This window comes from Anomalospiza imberbis, chromosome 1 (genome assembly GCF_031753505.1).
Source record: "Anomalospiza imberbis isolate Cuckoo-Finch-1a 21T00152 chromosome 1, ASM3175350v1, whole genome shotgun sequence".
NCBI classification, from domain to species: Eukaryota; Metazoa; Chordata; class Aves; order Passeriformes; family Viduidae; genus Anomalospiza; species Anomalospiza imberbis.
Window position 1 is genome coordinate 35,728,141 of NC_089681.1, and position 15,423 is coordinate 35,743,563.

Genomic DNA, 15,423 nt, shown 5'->3' on the forward strand with positions numbered 1-15,423 from the left:
TGACAGAACATGGAGGGTGAAATTAGATGCATTCAATTAGAAGATGACAAAAAGCCTATCTAAATATTTGTCAGGATGCTACTTACAGGACGTAGTCTCCAGCCAGGGAAGTGAAAGGCGGACACTCTCAGGACTTAATAGTCTGGGGGGGGAAAAATGGGTAAATCATGCAGATTCTTTACAGGCTTGGAAGGGATAATTGAGGGTATCAAGTTGGCTGCTATGCTTCCAGGGGTAGTGATCCCTTTCATGTAATCTCAGATTAGTTCTTTGCTTTTATTCACTTAATAGAGAATTAAACATTGCAAAGTTTTCTGGACCATTTGAGTAAATAATGTAATTATTTACTCAAAGTAATTATTTGACCACTAGGGGATGATTCATGCAGTGGTTTCTGAGAGGTATTGAAGAAAGAGGGGCTCTACCTTCTCCTCAGTATAAAAAAAAAAAAAAAACATGCTACAAAACAACCTAACAAAATGCCAAAGCCACAAAACTTAAGGAAATTAAAAAGGCGCAGCGAACTGTTGGCTGTGAGACTGTCGGACAAGAAGATGCAGTGGTTTTTCTGAGAACAAAAGAATGTTCTTGGAAACTTAAATTTGAAGTTAGTAGTCAGTTAAACAGAAAGAGATCAAAATATGCAGCTTGGTTTAGCCACATCTGTTTATCTGTAAATTAAATTTATAATGACTTATTTTAAGTCAGCAAATCTCTGGCTTGTATTTTCCTGTTAAAAAGTTTAAATTGTGAAAGCAAAATTAAAAGTAAATACAGTATACCATGGTTATTTTATTTTTTTTCATTTGTGTTACAGCAGTTCAAGGGGGAATGTGACTATGATAGAGTTAATCCAGCTACATAAAAATCCATGCTGTGTATGATAGTAGTAAAGCTTGTGATCCCTTGATCTTTGATTAGATCCAAGCTAGTAAATATCTTGTGTTTAATCAGAATGAGTTGTTCTGCATGTAGTATAAGTCACCTTCACAGATGGGATGTAGCAGCAGAGTTGTTTGTGAATATTTGTTTTAATCCCTTCCAGAACAAGCACGCTCTATGTTTCTTTGTTGTAAATCAGATTCGAGCAACTAAAGACCAGCATGAAGGAAAGATATTTACTTGCAGTCTGGAGTGGGACAGTGTGGGAACCTTTTCTCCTTTTAAAGAAAAATGTAACTTAGTAGATTCCTAAAAGGTTTTTTATACAATTCCATAAAGATAGCTAACACCATGGCAGCTTTTTTAAACTGGGATACAAACATGTACGTTCTTCTTAAACTGTCTAGATACATTTCTATCTTACACTATAAATATAAAGAGACTAAGATTTATTACAGTTAATATTCAGCCTGTATTAATATCCTATATTTTAAAGATATTTAGTTAGAATGGGTGTTCTCTGTGCTGGTAAGCTGAAATTACTAAAATGTTATCTGTAAGCATACTTGTTTTGTGTGGTGTGTCGGCGTCCTATTTACCTAAATCTGTCATAATTGCCTTCCAATACATCTTCCTCTGACACACCAACTATTGAAAATGAGATGACTCTTTGCTGGGAGCTTTTTTACCAAATGTCATTTTTCTGTGTTCATAACTTGATGGTAATAACTGGACGACCTATAGTTAAATGCGTCTCAATTTCTCTCACTTATTTTTCCTAATCACCACATGGAGCCTTCAGTGCTCAGAGGTGTGATTAGATTTAACCTGCCATCATATCTGAAGAACTTTCTGTACAACATAATATACATTGCAAGAATTATAGATGTAAATGGTGGGTCTAAGTGTAATATATAAATAGATATAAAGATGAGTTGCTCTCATGCCACAGTTAACTCGTGTTTATTTTTTTTTTCTGTTTTTAACAGAAAGACTGGAGAGCCCCCACTAATAAATGGCTGGATTCCTTACCTTGGGAAAGCTCTGATTTTTAGAAAAGATGCTTACAAATTCCTACTGGATCAGCAAAAGGAATTTGGAGATGTTTTCACTGTACATATTGCTGGTGAGAAATATTTTTAGTATGTATCTTGATTTTTTCCATCAGTGAAGTTAAATACTAATCCAAATGTTTAGTTTAGAATCTTCCTTAACCCAAAACATTTTTCTTTAGCATAGACCCATAAAAATCCCTCAAATTTACATAAATTTTAAGCATAATAGTTATCTATAAAATATCACTATCAATGTGTGGATTTATTTACATCTCTAAGTATATATGTATTTTGACAGATTTTGTAGGTATGTACTGTACTGTATGAACATAGATTTTGCCAGCACATTAAATTGTGTATTGGTGGGTTTTTTCCTAAAGAAGGGAGAACTAACATCATCTTGACATTGCACAGAAAAATATCAGATTAAATTTAGAAAACACTTAAGAAAAAAAGTGCAGAATTTGTTCTCACACATTTTACAACTGGTTGACAGGAACACAAGGGAATGAATGACACATTGACTCAGTGATACAATCGGGACTGGAACACAGAAACTTCCCGTTGCCAGCCTCTTACTCTGATCATGATTGCTGAAAATAACAATATAATAAAGTATGATATAACCTTGCTGTTTCCTGTATTTATAACTGTATTACTAAGCCAGATTGAATACAAACATTTGAGTGATTTCACATAGGCACTTAGCTGTGGAAGAAAAACATAGAAAAACACTAAAATCCTGAATGGAAGTTAAATATATAAATTTACCTCTATCTATAAAGATCTACTTTTTACTAAAGTCAATTTAAAATCCAGTATTTTCTTGTGTTCAGAAAGGCAAGCTCTTATTAATATAGATGGTTATAATCATCTTCTTCACCTTTACATGCTGATATCCTTGTTCAAATGGTCAACTTCAGTCTATATAATTTTTAATTATTCCTGTAGTTTTAGGGAGTTTGAAACAAAAATGTTAAGTGTAAAGTATAAAGTTTGCTTTTTAATTCTAGGGCAGTAGCATTAGCTTCATGTTCCCATAGAAGCAATATTTTGAAATGAAAATATTTTTTTTAAAGTCAATTAATTTAATTGCAAGCCATGTGTTTAACTAATAAAAATTTTCCTCCTTTTAAAAAGTCTGTCCTTTTGTTCCTTTGGAAGAGAATTTTTACTGTATTACATATGTGATTTTTTAAAATTTCATTCAGGATTTTTTTTTTTGGAAACTAGTATGATCAGATCTTTTGCAACTTGAAAGTGAGTTTGGCACAGTACAACACCAACTCTTGTTGAAATACAGTTCTTGTTATTGTTAAGTTGAATTCACACTATAATACAGTTTTGGCTTCTTACAAATACCAATTAATAGCTATAATTCAGACATTAGTACATTCATAAGACTCGATACAGTCATACATCAGAATCTTAAAAGTGCTTAATCAAATATTTATTCTTTTGCGTCTTTATTATTTTATGCAAGACTGTGTTTAGAAGTTTGTGTTTAAGCAATCTATGGGTGTAATTTCATTTCAGAAGTTCTATTTCCACAATAAACCAAATCCTACCTCCGATAATACTCTATGTTCAAATGTTTTGAGCCAAGCCTCCCTTGATAAAGACTGAGGTAAATAAACTTAGTTCTGGATATAATTTCTGTCTTGTGCAGGGAAATGTTTGATTTTGTGAATTCATCATAACAGAGACACCACTTTAAGTTCTCTTTTTCAGTATAAAATTGCTGACCATCAGGACTTCACTAAGGAGAAATAGTTTGTCATCCTCAAGTCAGGGAAAAAACCAAAGCTAGTTAGTGTCTTCTATTGTGTCCTGATCCGAAGGCATAACAGGATTTCTGTATGTCTTACTGATTTGACAAAGATGATGTTTCTGTGCTCGGCAAACATAGCGTAGCCAGCTGTATGTGGACTATCATTACTTTACCCCCCTGGTGGATGTCTAAAGGTCCTGTCAAAAAATTCTATCAATATATATTGTTCTAATTATTGGTTCTCAAACTAGTTCATTTGGAAAATGCGGAACGATGCTTGGAGTTTCTGGCGTTGCCCCGTACTGGTAATGCGATTTTGCTGATTGTACTTTCCCATGTGATGAGCAAATGATTGTCATCCCTAAAAGTCGCAAGGGACATGGATGTCATCTTAATAAAGAAATTAAAAAGCACATCTTTCTATGAGAAACAATGTAAATTCCTGACCTGTCGCAGAAAATAGTTCTCTAATTGGTTTTGTGTGGTGGTGCAGCAGAATCGTTTTCCCCAAACGTCATGCCAACGCAGCACCACTGTACATCATTGTCAGCAGTTCAGCAGAATCTCCCTAATAAGAGGACGATTACGTAAATGCAATAGTCTTGGGAAAAAAAAAAAAAAGAAAGAAAAGATCAGAAAATAAAAGAATAAGGAGGGGAAAGAGAGAGAGAGTGTCTGTGGCATTGAGATGATCATACTTCCCAAGCCCCTCTGCTTCTTAAAGGGTCAGCAGCATAGGCAGAACTTAAAGAACTTGAAACAGTTTTGTCATTGTTTCTTGGGATTAAACTTTGTGTCCTTTTCCTCTAAAATTGATAGGAGTGATAATGAACCCTGCAACATTCTCTCTGAGACTAACTCACCTTTAATAAAATAATCTTGCTGGTTTTTACTAAGCACATTTGCCTTTTCAAATACTGCTGCTAAGTCATTCTTTTCTTTAAAGCATGATACACCTACAGTATCATATCACGTTTTTCTCTTGTAGGCAAAAGGTAATTTACATTAACTCCTTACCAAGCTGAAGCCTGCTCCAAGCATTACCAAAATAACATCCATCATTAGATGCCATCTGAAATGCTTGTCTTTCATCATTAGCATTAAAAAGCTCCAGAATGCATTATTAGAGTAATTTCTTAACTATCATACAAATACTGACTTCTGCTCTCAGATTTACCAAAGTTGACAATTTTCATATTTTCCACATCAATCTTCTATTTCTAGGAGATCGTAGAAACTAAATGGACATAACCAGGCTATTTGCAGCATGGGTGCAATGCCGACTGAAGAACTGGATAGTGAAGTATGAATTCTCTGTAGCCATTAAAAATAAAAAATCAGAGGGCTTTTTGCAGAAACAAGGATCTCTTGTTTTGACTTGTTTTTACTGTATTAAATAAAATAGCTCAGTGACTTAAACTATTGTAAATTGGAGTGTGACATGTCTACTTAGTTTTTGGTGTTGAAAGGTTTTTTTGCAAACTAACAGGGAAAGGCTTAGTCTCTAGTGGTTTCTGTATAAATACCTTCAATATTTAAGGCTACCTGATTTGTGGAGATTGTAGTATGCCTCCATTTTTGGCTGATTTGGCATTACTTTTTTTAGCACTCTGATGGAAACTCATGAGTATCAAGATTTTGGATTGATTTTAGAAAAGGTTACTTTCCAAAGTTGTCTTGGCATTAGCTGCAATGGAAAGACATGGGAGTAGAGGAGGAAGCAGCATTTTAAAATACCATATAATAACTGAAAACTTTATGAAAGGTTTAATTCATTGGTCTCTGACACCACCAGGGACAATCAGCTGGAAGAAACCTCACTGGGTACAAGGACAGGATTTTAAAACAAAACTAAGGACCATATTGGCGCTTAAAAAATTTAAAATCATAACTTGAGGTGAGAAAGTTTGTTCCACTTTGGATGTTTGCTGTTCAGGGTGTAGAGGAGGTGTTGGGGCACGATTTTGTAATTAGCAATCTGTTCCTGCATGGAGGAGACCGGGCTAAGCAGTGTAGCCATGTAGTGCATCTGTGTGCAAGGATTACTGTAATTGTTAAAGGTTCCCATACCCACTCTCTCAACTTTCAAACTGCCATTTATTAGCCTAGGTTTTAGTAGTTTTCTAATTAAGGGATCGAAAATTAGATTCTCAATGACATACATAAACAAGCTGCCTTTGTTATAGGGGGGTTCCACTTTTCTAATTATCTAGACCCTTACTAAATGTAGCAACAAGAAATATTTTGGTTTATGTGTTTATATATGTTGTTGACTTGCAGTGATGTGGTCTGGAGCCTGAATTGATTCTACAAAATGAATTAGATTTTGTTACATACTTACTTTTTGCTACCAGGAACCTGATGAGAATAGTAAAACCAGGATCTGTAATATTCTTTTTCTCAAGGACTTTTTTTTCAAAGTATGTGCTAGTGGTGAGTGAGTTTTGATTTAAAATTATTACTAAAATTGTTTGTCTGAAAACTCATTTGCTGAAAATAATTTTCTTACTTAAAAATGATAAGAATTGATGTGCGTTTGCTAAGTGTCTGATTAAAGATCACAAAGAAACTCATATTTTGCATCAGAAATAAGCAGATGGTGGACAGATGGTTTAAATTAATATTAATTAAAAATCTTAACTTAAATTGTTTACCCTGTAAATGCAAAGTTAAGAAGCCAGCTTTCATCTTTAGGGTTAATAACACTCCAAATCTATTTATTAAAAATTGCTCCAATGGACATTCTTTCCAAGCTTTGATCACAAAGATGGTAGCCTCAATAAAGAGCATGAAAGTAGGTGAAAGCTGGAAAAAGAGGATAATTCTAGGACTCTTAATAAAGATCATGCAAGACTAAAGTCAAGTCAAGACTAAAAATTCCTGTTAGCCTTTGTAGTCAGAGAAGGTCAAAAAAGGGGACTGAGAATTCAGGATCTCTCTCTCATGCTGGTTTCTCAGTATACTTATTCTTTAAAGTTAAATTTACAGCTGTTGTTGATTATGTTACAGTAAAACAGAATCCATGAGTATCTTAAAAACATTCATACACTGTTGACAAAAAATAAAAAGGGTTCAAATTCTGTCTTAATATATCCTTTACATTTCCTTACTAGTTCACTGGGATTGCAGTTGATGTAATTGGGAGGGGAATTATGGCAGCTGGTAATTGTAGAGGAAGTCCAGAGTGTACCCAGATACCATAGAACACTGTGTGTGTGTGTATAAATCAGAATATGAAATAACTATGATAATTCAGATATCACTATATCGTAACCATGGATACTTGACATTTTTAGTGGTAGTAACTGCTTTATCTCTGGACATCTGTCACAGAGCCAAATTTGGTCCGCAGTTAAGCATGTAGTGTTCCCATTAAAATCAAAGGAGATTTGTCCCCTTAGTGAGACAGAATTAGACTGTAAGTGCTGGAAGCTTTGCTCTTTCCCTGAGTTTGTGACTGGGATATTTGATAAGTACCCTTTTTCCCTAATGCACCTCTTCATTCAAGGTAAGAATCAGGAACTCTAAATTTAGAACCATCTATAAAGAGCTAAGATTTAATTGAGCTTTGGGAGTGTTAGCATTTTGATTCATGGCAGTTCCTCCAAATGCTTTTCTTCAGTAGTTGACTTGAAGTTTATGGAGAAATTGCAGGACTTCTCTGGCAGGGACAATTTGAAAAAGCATTTAACTTCATGTAATCCTATCCCTCTGTACAAGGAGAAGGTATCACTGTGTCACCTCATTAAGGACACTGGGAAGGGTAGGAAATTGGTGGTGCACTCTGACACAATGGATCCTAGCACTGGGACAGTGTGTATCCCAAAGTGGAGCCCGTACTAAAAATCGTGCCTGCTACATCATAGGCTGTTACTTCACATTCACAGACTTAGGTAGTCATGTTATGGATACTAAGCACATTCTTAACAAAGAGTTAGCAAAGCTTCAGGAAAAAAGAGCCAGATGTGAGAAAAGCTTTAAATGTTGGGGGTTTGCAACGTGCAGTTAAAGCTGTAACTGACAGATTAAGAGTTCCTGTGTCATCTGCTTGGAAAAAGCTGCCTAGGTGGCATGTTTTCCCCTCTCGCCCCTGTCATTCACTGTCCTCTGTGCAGGTGAAATGTGTGTGTTTCTCACTTTCTGCTAGTGAAAACCTGCAGTTTCCAAATGTTGCTATGACTCCACGCTGTATTTTCATGAATTAGACCTGAGTGGAAAATTATTTCTTTCAGAGCATGAAGAGATCACACACAACTGTTGGCACAAAAAGTAGATCTGTCTACATGGAAATGGCTTCACAAGCATTTTAGAAGTGTCTGCAAAGTGTATACTAGTGGAATCTGCATCCTGACAAAGAAAATCTATATAATATTTGTTTCATTTTTTTTTCCTTTTTTATTTCTTTGCAGATTTATTCATGTATCTTTACTTTGGGGTTTTTTTCCTGCATGTTTTTTTCACTTTTTAAGACTTTGGCTTATTTTCAGTCATTGCTTCTGGAAGTGTCACCAGATTTATAAAAGTGCGCATATCGCTAATTATTTTCTGTTCTTCTATTCAGGTAGATATATTACCTTTATCATGGACCCATTTCAATACGTCTATGTCATCCGAAATAGTAAGCAACTTGAATTTCATGAATTCGCTAATAAAATGGCATCCAAAACTTTTGACTACCCAGCCTTGTCAAAAGGAAAATTCCCTGAACTCAAGGAAAACCTGCACAGAATCTACCAGTATCTACAAGGCAAGCCTTTGGATATAATTTCTGACCACATGATGAAAAATCTCCAGGATATATTTGAATGGAAATGCTCACAAGCAACAGATTGGGAAACAGAAAAAATGTACAAATTCTGCTGCTCTGTAATGTTTGAAGCCAGTTTTGTAACACTATATGGAAGAGTTCCTGCTGCAGATGGCCACAAAGTTATTAGTGAAATCAGAGACAAATTTATCAAGTTTGATGCCAGCTTTCCCTATTTAGCTGCAAACATACCAATTGAGTTGCTAGGAGCTACCAAGAAGGTTCGGAAGGAGCTTATACATCATTTTTTACTTCAGAACATGACAAAATGGCTGGGAGGGTCAAAAGTGGTCCAAGCCAGACAAGATATATTTGAGAAATATGAGCTGCTTGGAGATTATGACAAAGCAGGTAGGAAACTTATGAATGATTGCTTGTCTAAAATAAAATAATTTACTATAGACCTTTGAAATAAAAAGGCAAAATGGCGACCTTGAAATTTTTTTATGTTCTTTCTAATTGGCTAATGATAAAATGTTTTACTCTGAAACAACCCTCTATGATAATTGATTTTTTTTTTTTGTGCTGAGGTGGTAAAACAAGATACTTAATGGTGATAATGAGAAAGATTATAACTGAGCTGCATTTCCTCCCCTTATTCCCCCCACCCCCCCGACATTACATTTCAAACTATTCTCATTAAGCAGAAAATTAGACTTCAGAAGCCTATTGGTCCTCATTAGCATTCACTGATCCTTGGCTGGGTCTGTGTCCTAACATCTTTTAATTAGCACACTGCAAATCTAATCAGTGTAATAAACGCTATTAATCTTCCTTTTCACTTATTTTCTCCCAGCACATCATTTTGCCTTCCTGTGGGCCTCTGTGGGAAACACGATTCCAGCTACATTCTGGGCCATGTATTATCTTCTGCGGCACCCAGAAGCTCTTGCAGCGGTGCGTGACGAGATTGACCATTTGCTGCAGTCAACAGGTCAAAAGAGAGGGCCCACATATAACATCCACCTCACCAGAGAACAATTGGACAACCTGGTCTACCTAGGTAATTTATTTTTATCTGTTAGGAAGAGGAGAGGGGCTCTCCCGGCAAACTCGGTTTATCACTCATTTCTGTTTACTGAGAAGGTGGAGGACACAGCTGCCTAATTGACATAATAACACCCATTTACATCAATTATAAATTATGTAGTTTATAGCTGTAGATACTCTCATTGCATGTAAACATTAAAGCCTAGGTAATTAACTATGCAAGGTATGCAAAAGGCTAAATCGAAGCTTTGCAATTATTTGAAAAAAAAGTTGATGCCTATTAAGTTGTTTTATTCTGAGCATCTGCCGAAGTGTTAATGCATTTCAAATACTTCTGTATGGTACTGCCAAGAAAGACCCTTTTCTGAAATTACAGTGGGATTGTGTATTTAAACTGCAAATGTATTTTATCTGCAAGCGTTTTCTTTCTTTCTTTTTCTCTTTAACAAAACAAAAAAGGCTTCTAAAGCAGGCTTCTGTTGGGCAATGCCTCCAAATAAAATATAAGAAGATAAAAATTTGCAGAGGAGAAATTGTGTTTTCAGTACTTTATTCAAAACAGGGAGTTTTAAGGGAGCTGCATATCTTCCAGTTCTGGATCCAGGGTTCAGAGGGAGACCCTTGCCAGTGGTCATTGGAAGTTGTTTGAATCAGGAGCTGTATAGGCCTTCAGAGCATCAGCTCTTGGTTTCACTTCATTTGGTAGTGCATAGACACTGGCAAGAAAAATGGTGAAAATAACCCAAGGGATGAAAGACAGTGTAGCAGGTAGGTACCTAACTTTTAATCATCTGTGAGTCTCCACAAGTAGTGTTACAAGGGCAGACAACAGCTGAATAAAAGATTAAAGGTTAAATAATCCTCTGTTTTTAAATATCAAAACCAATCCTGTGTTCAAAAGAAGCTCATGTCCATAGATCTTGGTAGCTTGTGACCTGAACTGATGCTCCACTCTTAAACAAAGCTGTGTCAAGGGATGATGGTGGAGCAGTGCAAGCAGTGCCTGGTTTGGATCCTTGTAATAGCTGCCATTCTTCAAGATCATCCAATGTGGCACCTTTCAAGAATCTGTGTGCAAACTTGATTTGATTACTACAAATATAAAATTGAGTCCGATCCATTTCCTTTGTGTTAGAGCATTAATATTAATCTTACATATCGTGAGTCTACTAAGTTGGTTACATCCGGAGTCATGGCTGTTTTGATGCAGATTTATCTCTAACCAATGGAGAATGTTTTTGAAGTAGAGGAGGTATTGGATGACAATTCTGGTGAGTAACATGACTTTCTAAGCATTTAATGGACTTCTAAGGAGCACAAGTAAAATTACTTCACATCAGAGCTAGCATACACCAATAAATAAGTTACCAAGCATCAAGAAGATCAAAAGAGAACTTAGTTTATATTTATAGACTGAGATGGGAATGGCCAATGAAAAAAAGGGGGAAAAAAAGGCTCCCCAAAAGTGTAGGAATAAGGAAAATAAAACCATGTAGTTCACTAAAACCATCTGGTGCAAAACAGTATGAACAGTTTAAAAACATTAACTGTGTCATTCTTCTGCTTCTTGAAATCTTGAAGTACCTTGGTAGCATTTATGTGTTGAGAGGGAAGTGCCACATCCTACTTTGTAGTATTCTTGTAACACTTTTGTTAAATTTCATAATCATGTTAAACATAATGTGATATGAACAGAAGCTAGATTTCAATTCTTCTGGCACTTAAGTCATAAAGGGCTGGATACTATCCCATAAAATAATAATATAGAAAAAAAACTTTACCATAAGAGAATTAGAGTCATGCTTCAGTGGAAAGGGATGTTTTGTTAATAAATGTGTAGGGGGGACAAAGGTCCCAAACTGCACTGCTTGCAGGAAGGCCACTGACCCCAAACCTCCAAGACTGAGCTTTTCCTCTTTCCATTCCCTCTGTGCCAACCCAGAGCGTAGGAAACTGGGATTGTGTCCCTGCTCTCAAATGAGGCAGACCAGGTGGGATGCTTGCATGTTCATCACCTTGTCAACTCATTCTCCTGTTTTAAGTGCTCTGATTCTCCATCCTCTTTTTGGCCTACTATAACAAGAGTATTTTTGATTCTTCATGCTATGGAGAAGAAGCACAAATTGCTAAAAGTCTTTCTCTAGAAGAGCATTGTTATTATGGTCAGATTGTTTGGTCTAGGGAACAACACGGCCTGATTTACTTCTAAATTCTAAGCTCAGGTACATGATTATTTTATTTTAAAAAAACCAACCAAACAAACAAAACCAAAATGCAAAACACATTCAACCCAAAATCAAACTAGCAAATTTTGGCCCTGATTATCTTCTTCTGATGGCATTTCTGGGGCAGCACCCTTTGTATTGTCTGCATAACACAATACAGACCCAAAATCCAAAGATGTGTATTTGTGTGCACGGAGTAACATAGATTATTAGACATTATGGCTCACAATAGAGCTCTAATATGGTAAAGGACACATGAAAATGGTCTGTCAGTTAAACTGGTTATAATGGAAATGCCGAGGGTAAACCAGAGATGCACTTAGTGCATGTTTAATGCTAGGCATGTTTAGTCAGTTCGTTTATTTAATATTAGTCCATTCATTTATATGGTGAAGTATTCTTGCCCCAGGTCATTGCTGAATCCCAGATATTCCTGCAAAAAGAGCACAGCTTGAAAAATTGTTTTGTACACAAGAAAGGGTAGGGACCCAAAAAGAGCTAATACAGAGTGTGTAGTCATAACACAAATGCTAAGCATTAAAATCAGTGGTTGAATTGAAAGGAATAAATATATTTTTCTGGAATGGGCTGGGCAGTAGCATTTAGTTCTGAGTAAGATGCAAATGTACTTGTTTCAGATTATCGTTTATGTTGGCACACCGTGATGCCCGTGGGTAAATGACCCCCCCAAATATTTGCATACTCAGTAGCTATTTTCCTACAATACACTCTAATAATTATTGCACCCTATTACCTGCTCTGTGTTAGTGTAAAATTAACAATCCATTACTGCACAATAAGTTTTATAAAACATTTACAGATAGAGATCATGTTTAATTAAAATTAACTTGCCTACGAAAGCCAAATGCACTTATGATTTGCAATGACCTTTTATTACCTGCAGTCCCTTGTTTTGGCTGGATGATTGACAGCTTGCTGTTTGGCTACCATGTTGTATTTCAGCTGACAAGACTTTTCATTTTAACTCAATTTGCCTGCCTATCACAAGCTGGTGGCAGGCCAGGCTCAAGTCACCCAGCTTTGCCTCAGCAGCTTGCTCTATTTCTCATTAGTACGCATTTATTCAGTGGAAATTGGAAGACAAATGCTTGAAGGCATGTGAACTAAGTATAGCAAATTAGGGTTTAAAGACTGAATATTTATAAGTATATTGAAACAGTTTTTAAAAAAAAAAGTCTAGAATGAATTGGAAGCTGAGTGCTAGCTTTAGTATAAGAGAAATGAAGAGAGAAGTGGGAGGATTCTAAGAATAACAATACTATGAGATATATCTCTGTCTTCCCCCCTCCTTCTCTCTCTAGAAAAGATGTAAAATCTCTCTGACAACACCTTATCAAACAACAGCCTGGCTTCTTTATGTAGCGCTTGCACAGTGAAGTTTAGCATCTCATGTGTGTAAGAAGGGGGGAAAAAATGAGGGTCATGTTCATTTGCTGCTTGGTTATCCCTTGGTATGCTTTAAATTGCCTTGTTTGTTCGGCACAAGCACAGAAACAGATGTTGCTCTACCGTGCTGGATAATTTACTGTACCTCACGGTGCAGAATGGAAGGCCTCCCAAGCTACCCAGCTGGTCTGTCAGCGGCGATGGCTGGTGTCTGCTGAACTATGACAACTGCAAGTAAAGGCTGCAGTTTTATTGTGCAGTTGTCATTCCCCTCAATGTATAGCTCTGGCATTTGTGGAAAGCTGACTGTCTATTTTTTTAATGTGAGCCTGCAAAGCCATCTAAGCTCCATTCTCCTTTGTTGATCATAATGTGACTCATTACTTTTGTCATCTAATGATTATCGGCATGATCGCTCAGAGCGAGAGCCAAGCTCGCCTTCCACATATAACTGGTACTGGAAGGTAAAACAGATTTGTCATTTACGATCTGACCGCTAAGCCACACTTTGTGCTCCATTATTGTGATTAACTTCTGCATAAGATATGCTGCCCAATTGTCATTTGAGATCCGGCAGCGGGCAGGGACTGACGTGCTTTCTGGGAGGATGTCCGCCGATAGGATGTGACCGCATTGCTTGGGTGGTTAAACGTGCTGCTATTTTGCCGTGGCACTTTATAATTATTTCTCTCTCTTTTTTTTTTTTCCCTCCTTCCCTCTTCCTCATTTGATTTCTGCTGTCTCCACATATGTCACCACCATTTCCAAATGGTGGACTGGTACAAAGCTACCAGCTTCATTTTCTGCAGGTTGAAGGCAGTCTGGTGCCAAGGCTGGACCTTTCCTTTGTACCGCGTAAAGTTTTGTTGCCAGAGCGCTGCCAGTTGAAATCTATCGTGTCAGGTGCCTTGTGGCTATCCGCAGTAGAGGCCATCTTCTGGAACCAGGGTTCTTTTCTGGCTTCGTCACCAACAAGCCGATTTGACTCTGCCTGATTATAGTAACGAAGGCAGTCCAAAAGAATATGCACAGACTCACTGTACGTCACATTGAATCACAGCACTGGCCACACAAAGCTGACCGCAGCCTCATTTCTTTAGACAAATGCATGCTTAAGGAAAAACCTCCTGCAAGAAAGCATCCAGGGCCACTTTATTTGCTATGCATGCTGCACTAGATTTAATTTTTAGTGAAAGAACATTTGTTATTATTTTTTTTCAGAGGCATCTACACTGGGTAGCTACTGCCTCTAATAAACTAACCTTTTGGGTGCAGCAATTGCAGTGCCTTGGTGAACACTTAGAGAAGGCTTATTTGATATCACAAAACATAGAGGCAGACACAAATGGATTATTACATGCAAATGAAACCCTATTTTAGGCTATTTTTCACACTAATGATTAGAAGGAATCAAGTCACATATAACAGTGCCCATACACACTGGTGGAAAAATAGTCAGTTTTGATTACAAAGTGAGAGATGCAGCCCTAGACAGGAGCTACATGCTGATATACATGCTATCAGAATGATTTATGCAAATTATGCATATTATTCCCAAAGGAATTCCTCCTCAAACTGCCAGGATAAATTGCCGGAAATTAGCCATAAAATCTGTCGTGCTAGGAGCAAAAGGTGAAGGCCACTGGGAAAGCAAGGACATTCAGCTTCTGGAGCCTTCCAGGATGTGATGGTGGAGACAGAAATCTTGCTTTCCCCAAACCTGAAAGGACTATGTTTTGTTTCCTCTAGGCCAATTAGAAGTGTCTTTCTCTCTTAAAATTACTAGGCAAATAATGAATTGCTTTCATTCACTCTGACCACAACAGACATTATAATTTGGCAGCATAGTGCATTGAAAAGAAAATGCATTTAAAAATTCTCAGAATTACTACAGAATTAACAAGCAGATTGATTTCTAATGTATAGTCCAACCATTAATTCCAACATCTTTCAAAAAGCAAGCTAAACAGCTCCATGGATGCTTTCGCTGGTACTTGTTTGCAACCGCCAAAATATATGTAAATGCATAAAGCGTTCATGTCTTTTGATTGCGTTGTTTTCAACACGATGCCTGAATAATGACTTTCCACCCAAAACCTGGTGCTGCTTACAACCGACAGGATTTCTTATCACCATCAGGGAGAATCACTTCGGGAGGTTCAGCATCCCTGACTGCCCCACCCCAACCCAGCGGGGTTGTGTATTGCCTCCTCCTGGTCTCTGCTTTATGTTTGGTTTTGCTTGTATGGTTTTTTCCTTTTTTTTTTTTTTTCCCTTTAGCCTGCC

At 36.9% G+C, this 15,423-nt stretch overlaps 1 protein-coding gene across 2 annotated transcripts in view; it reads left to right on the forward strand.

Moving 5' to 3' along the window:
• The window catches only part of CYP7B1 (cytochrome P450 family 7 subfamily B member 1), a 122,714-nt gene that overhangs the window by 102,569 nt on the left and 4,722 nt on the right, over positions 1 to 15,423 (forward strand). Inside the window, exons 2-4 of one of the 2 annotated variants that reach the window (XM_068187887.1) lie at positions 1,872 to 2,008; positions 8,270 to 8,866; positions 9,312 to 9,518. In XM_068187887.1, coding sequence (XP_068043988.1) covers positions 1,872 to 2,008; positions 8,270 to 8,866; positions 9,312 to 9,518 — 941 coding nt within the window. The remainder of the gene's footprint in view (positions 1 to 1,871; positions 2,009 to 8,269; positions 8,867 to 9,311; positions 9,519 to 15,423) is intronic. The other variant, XM_068187895.1, reaches the window with a different exon arrangement.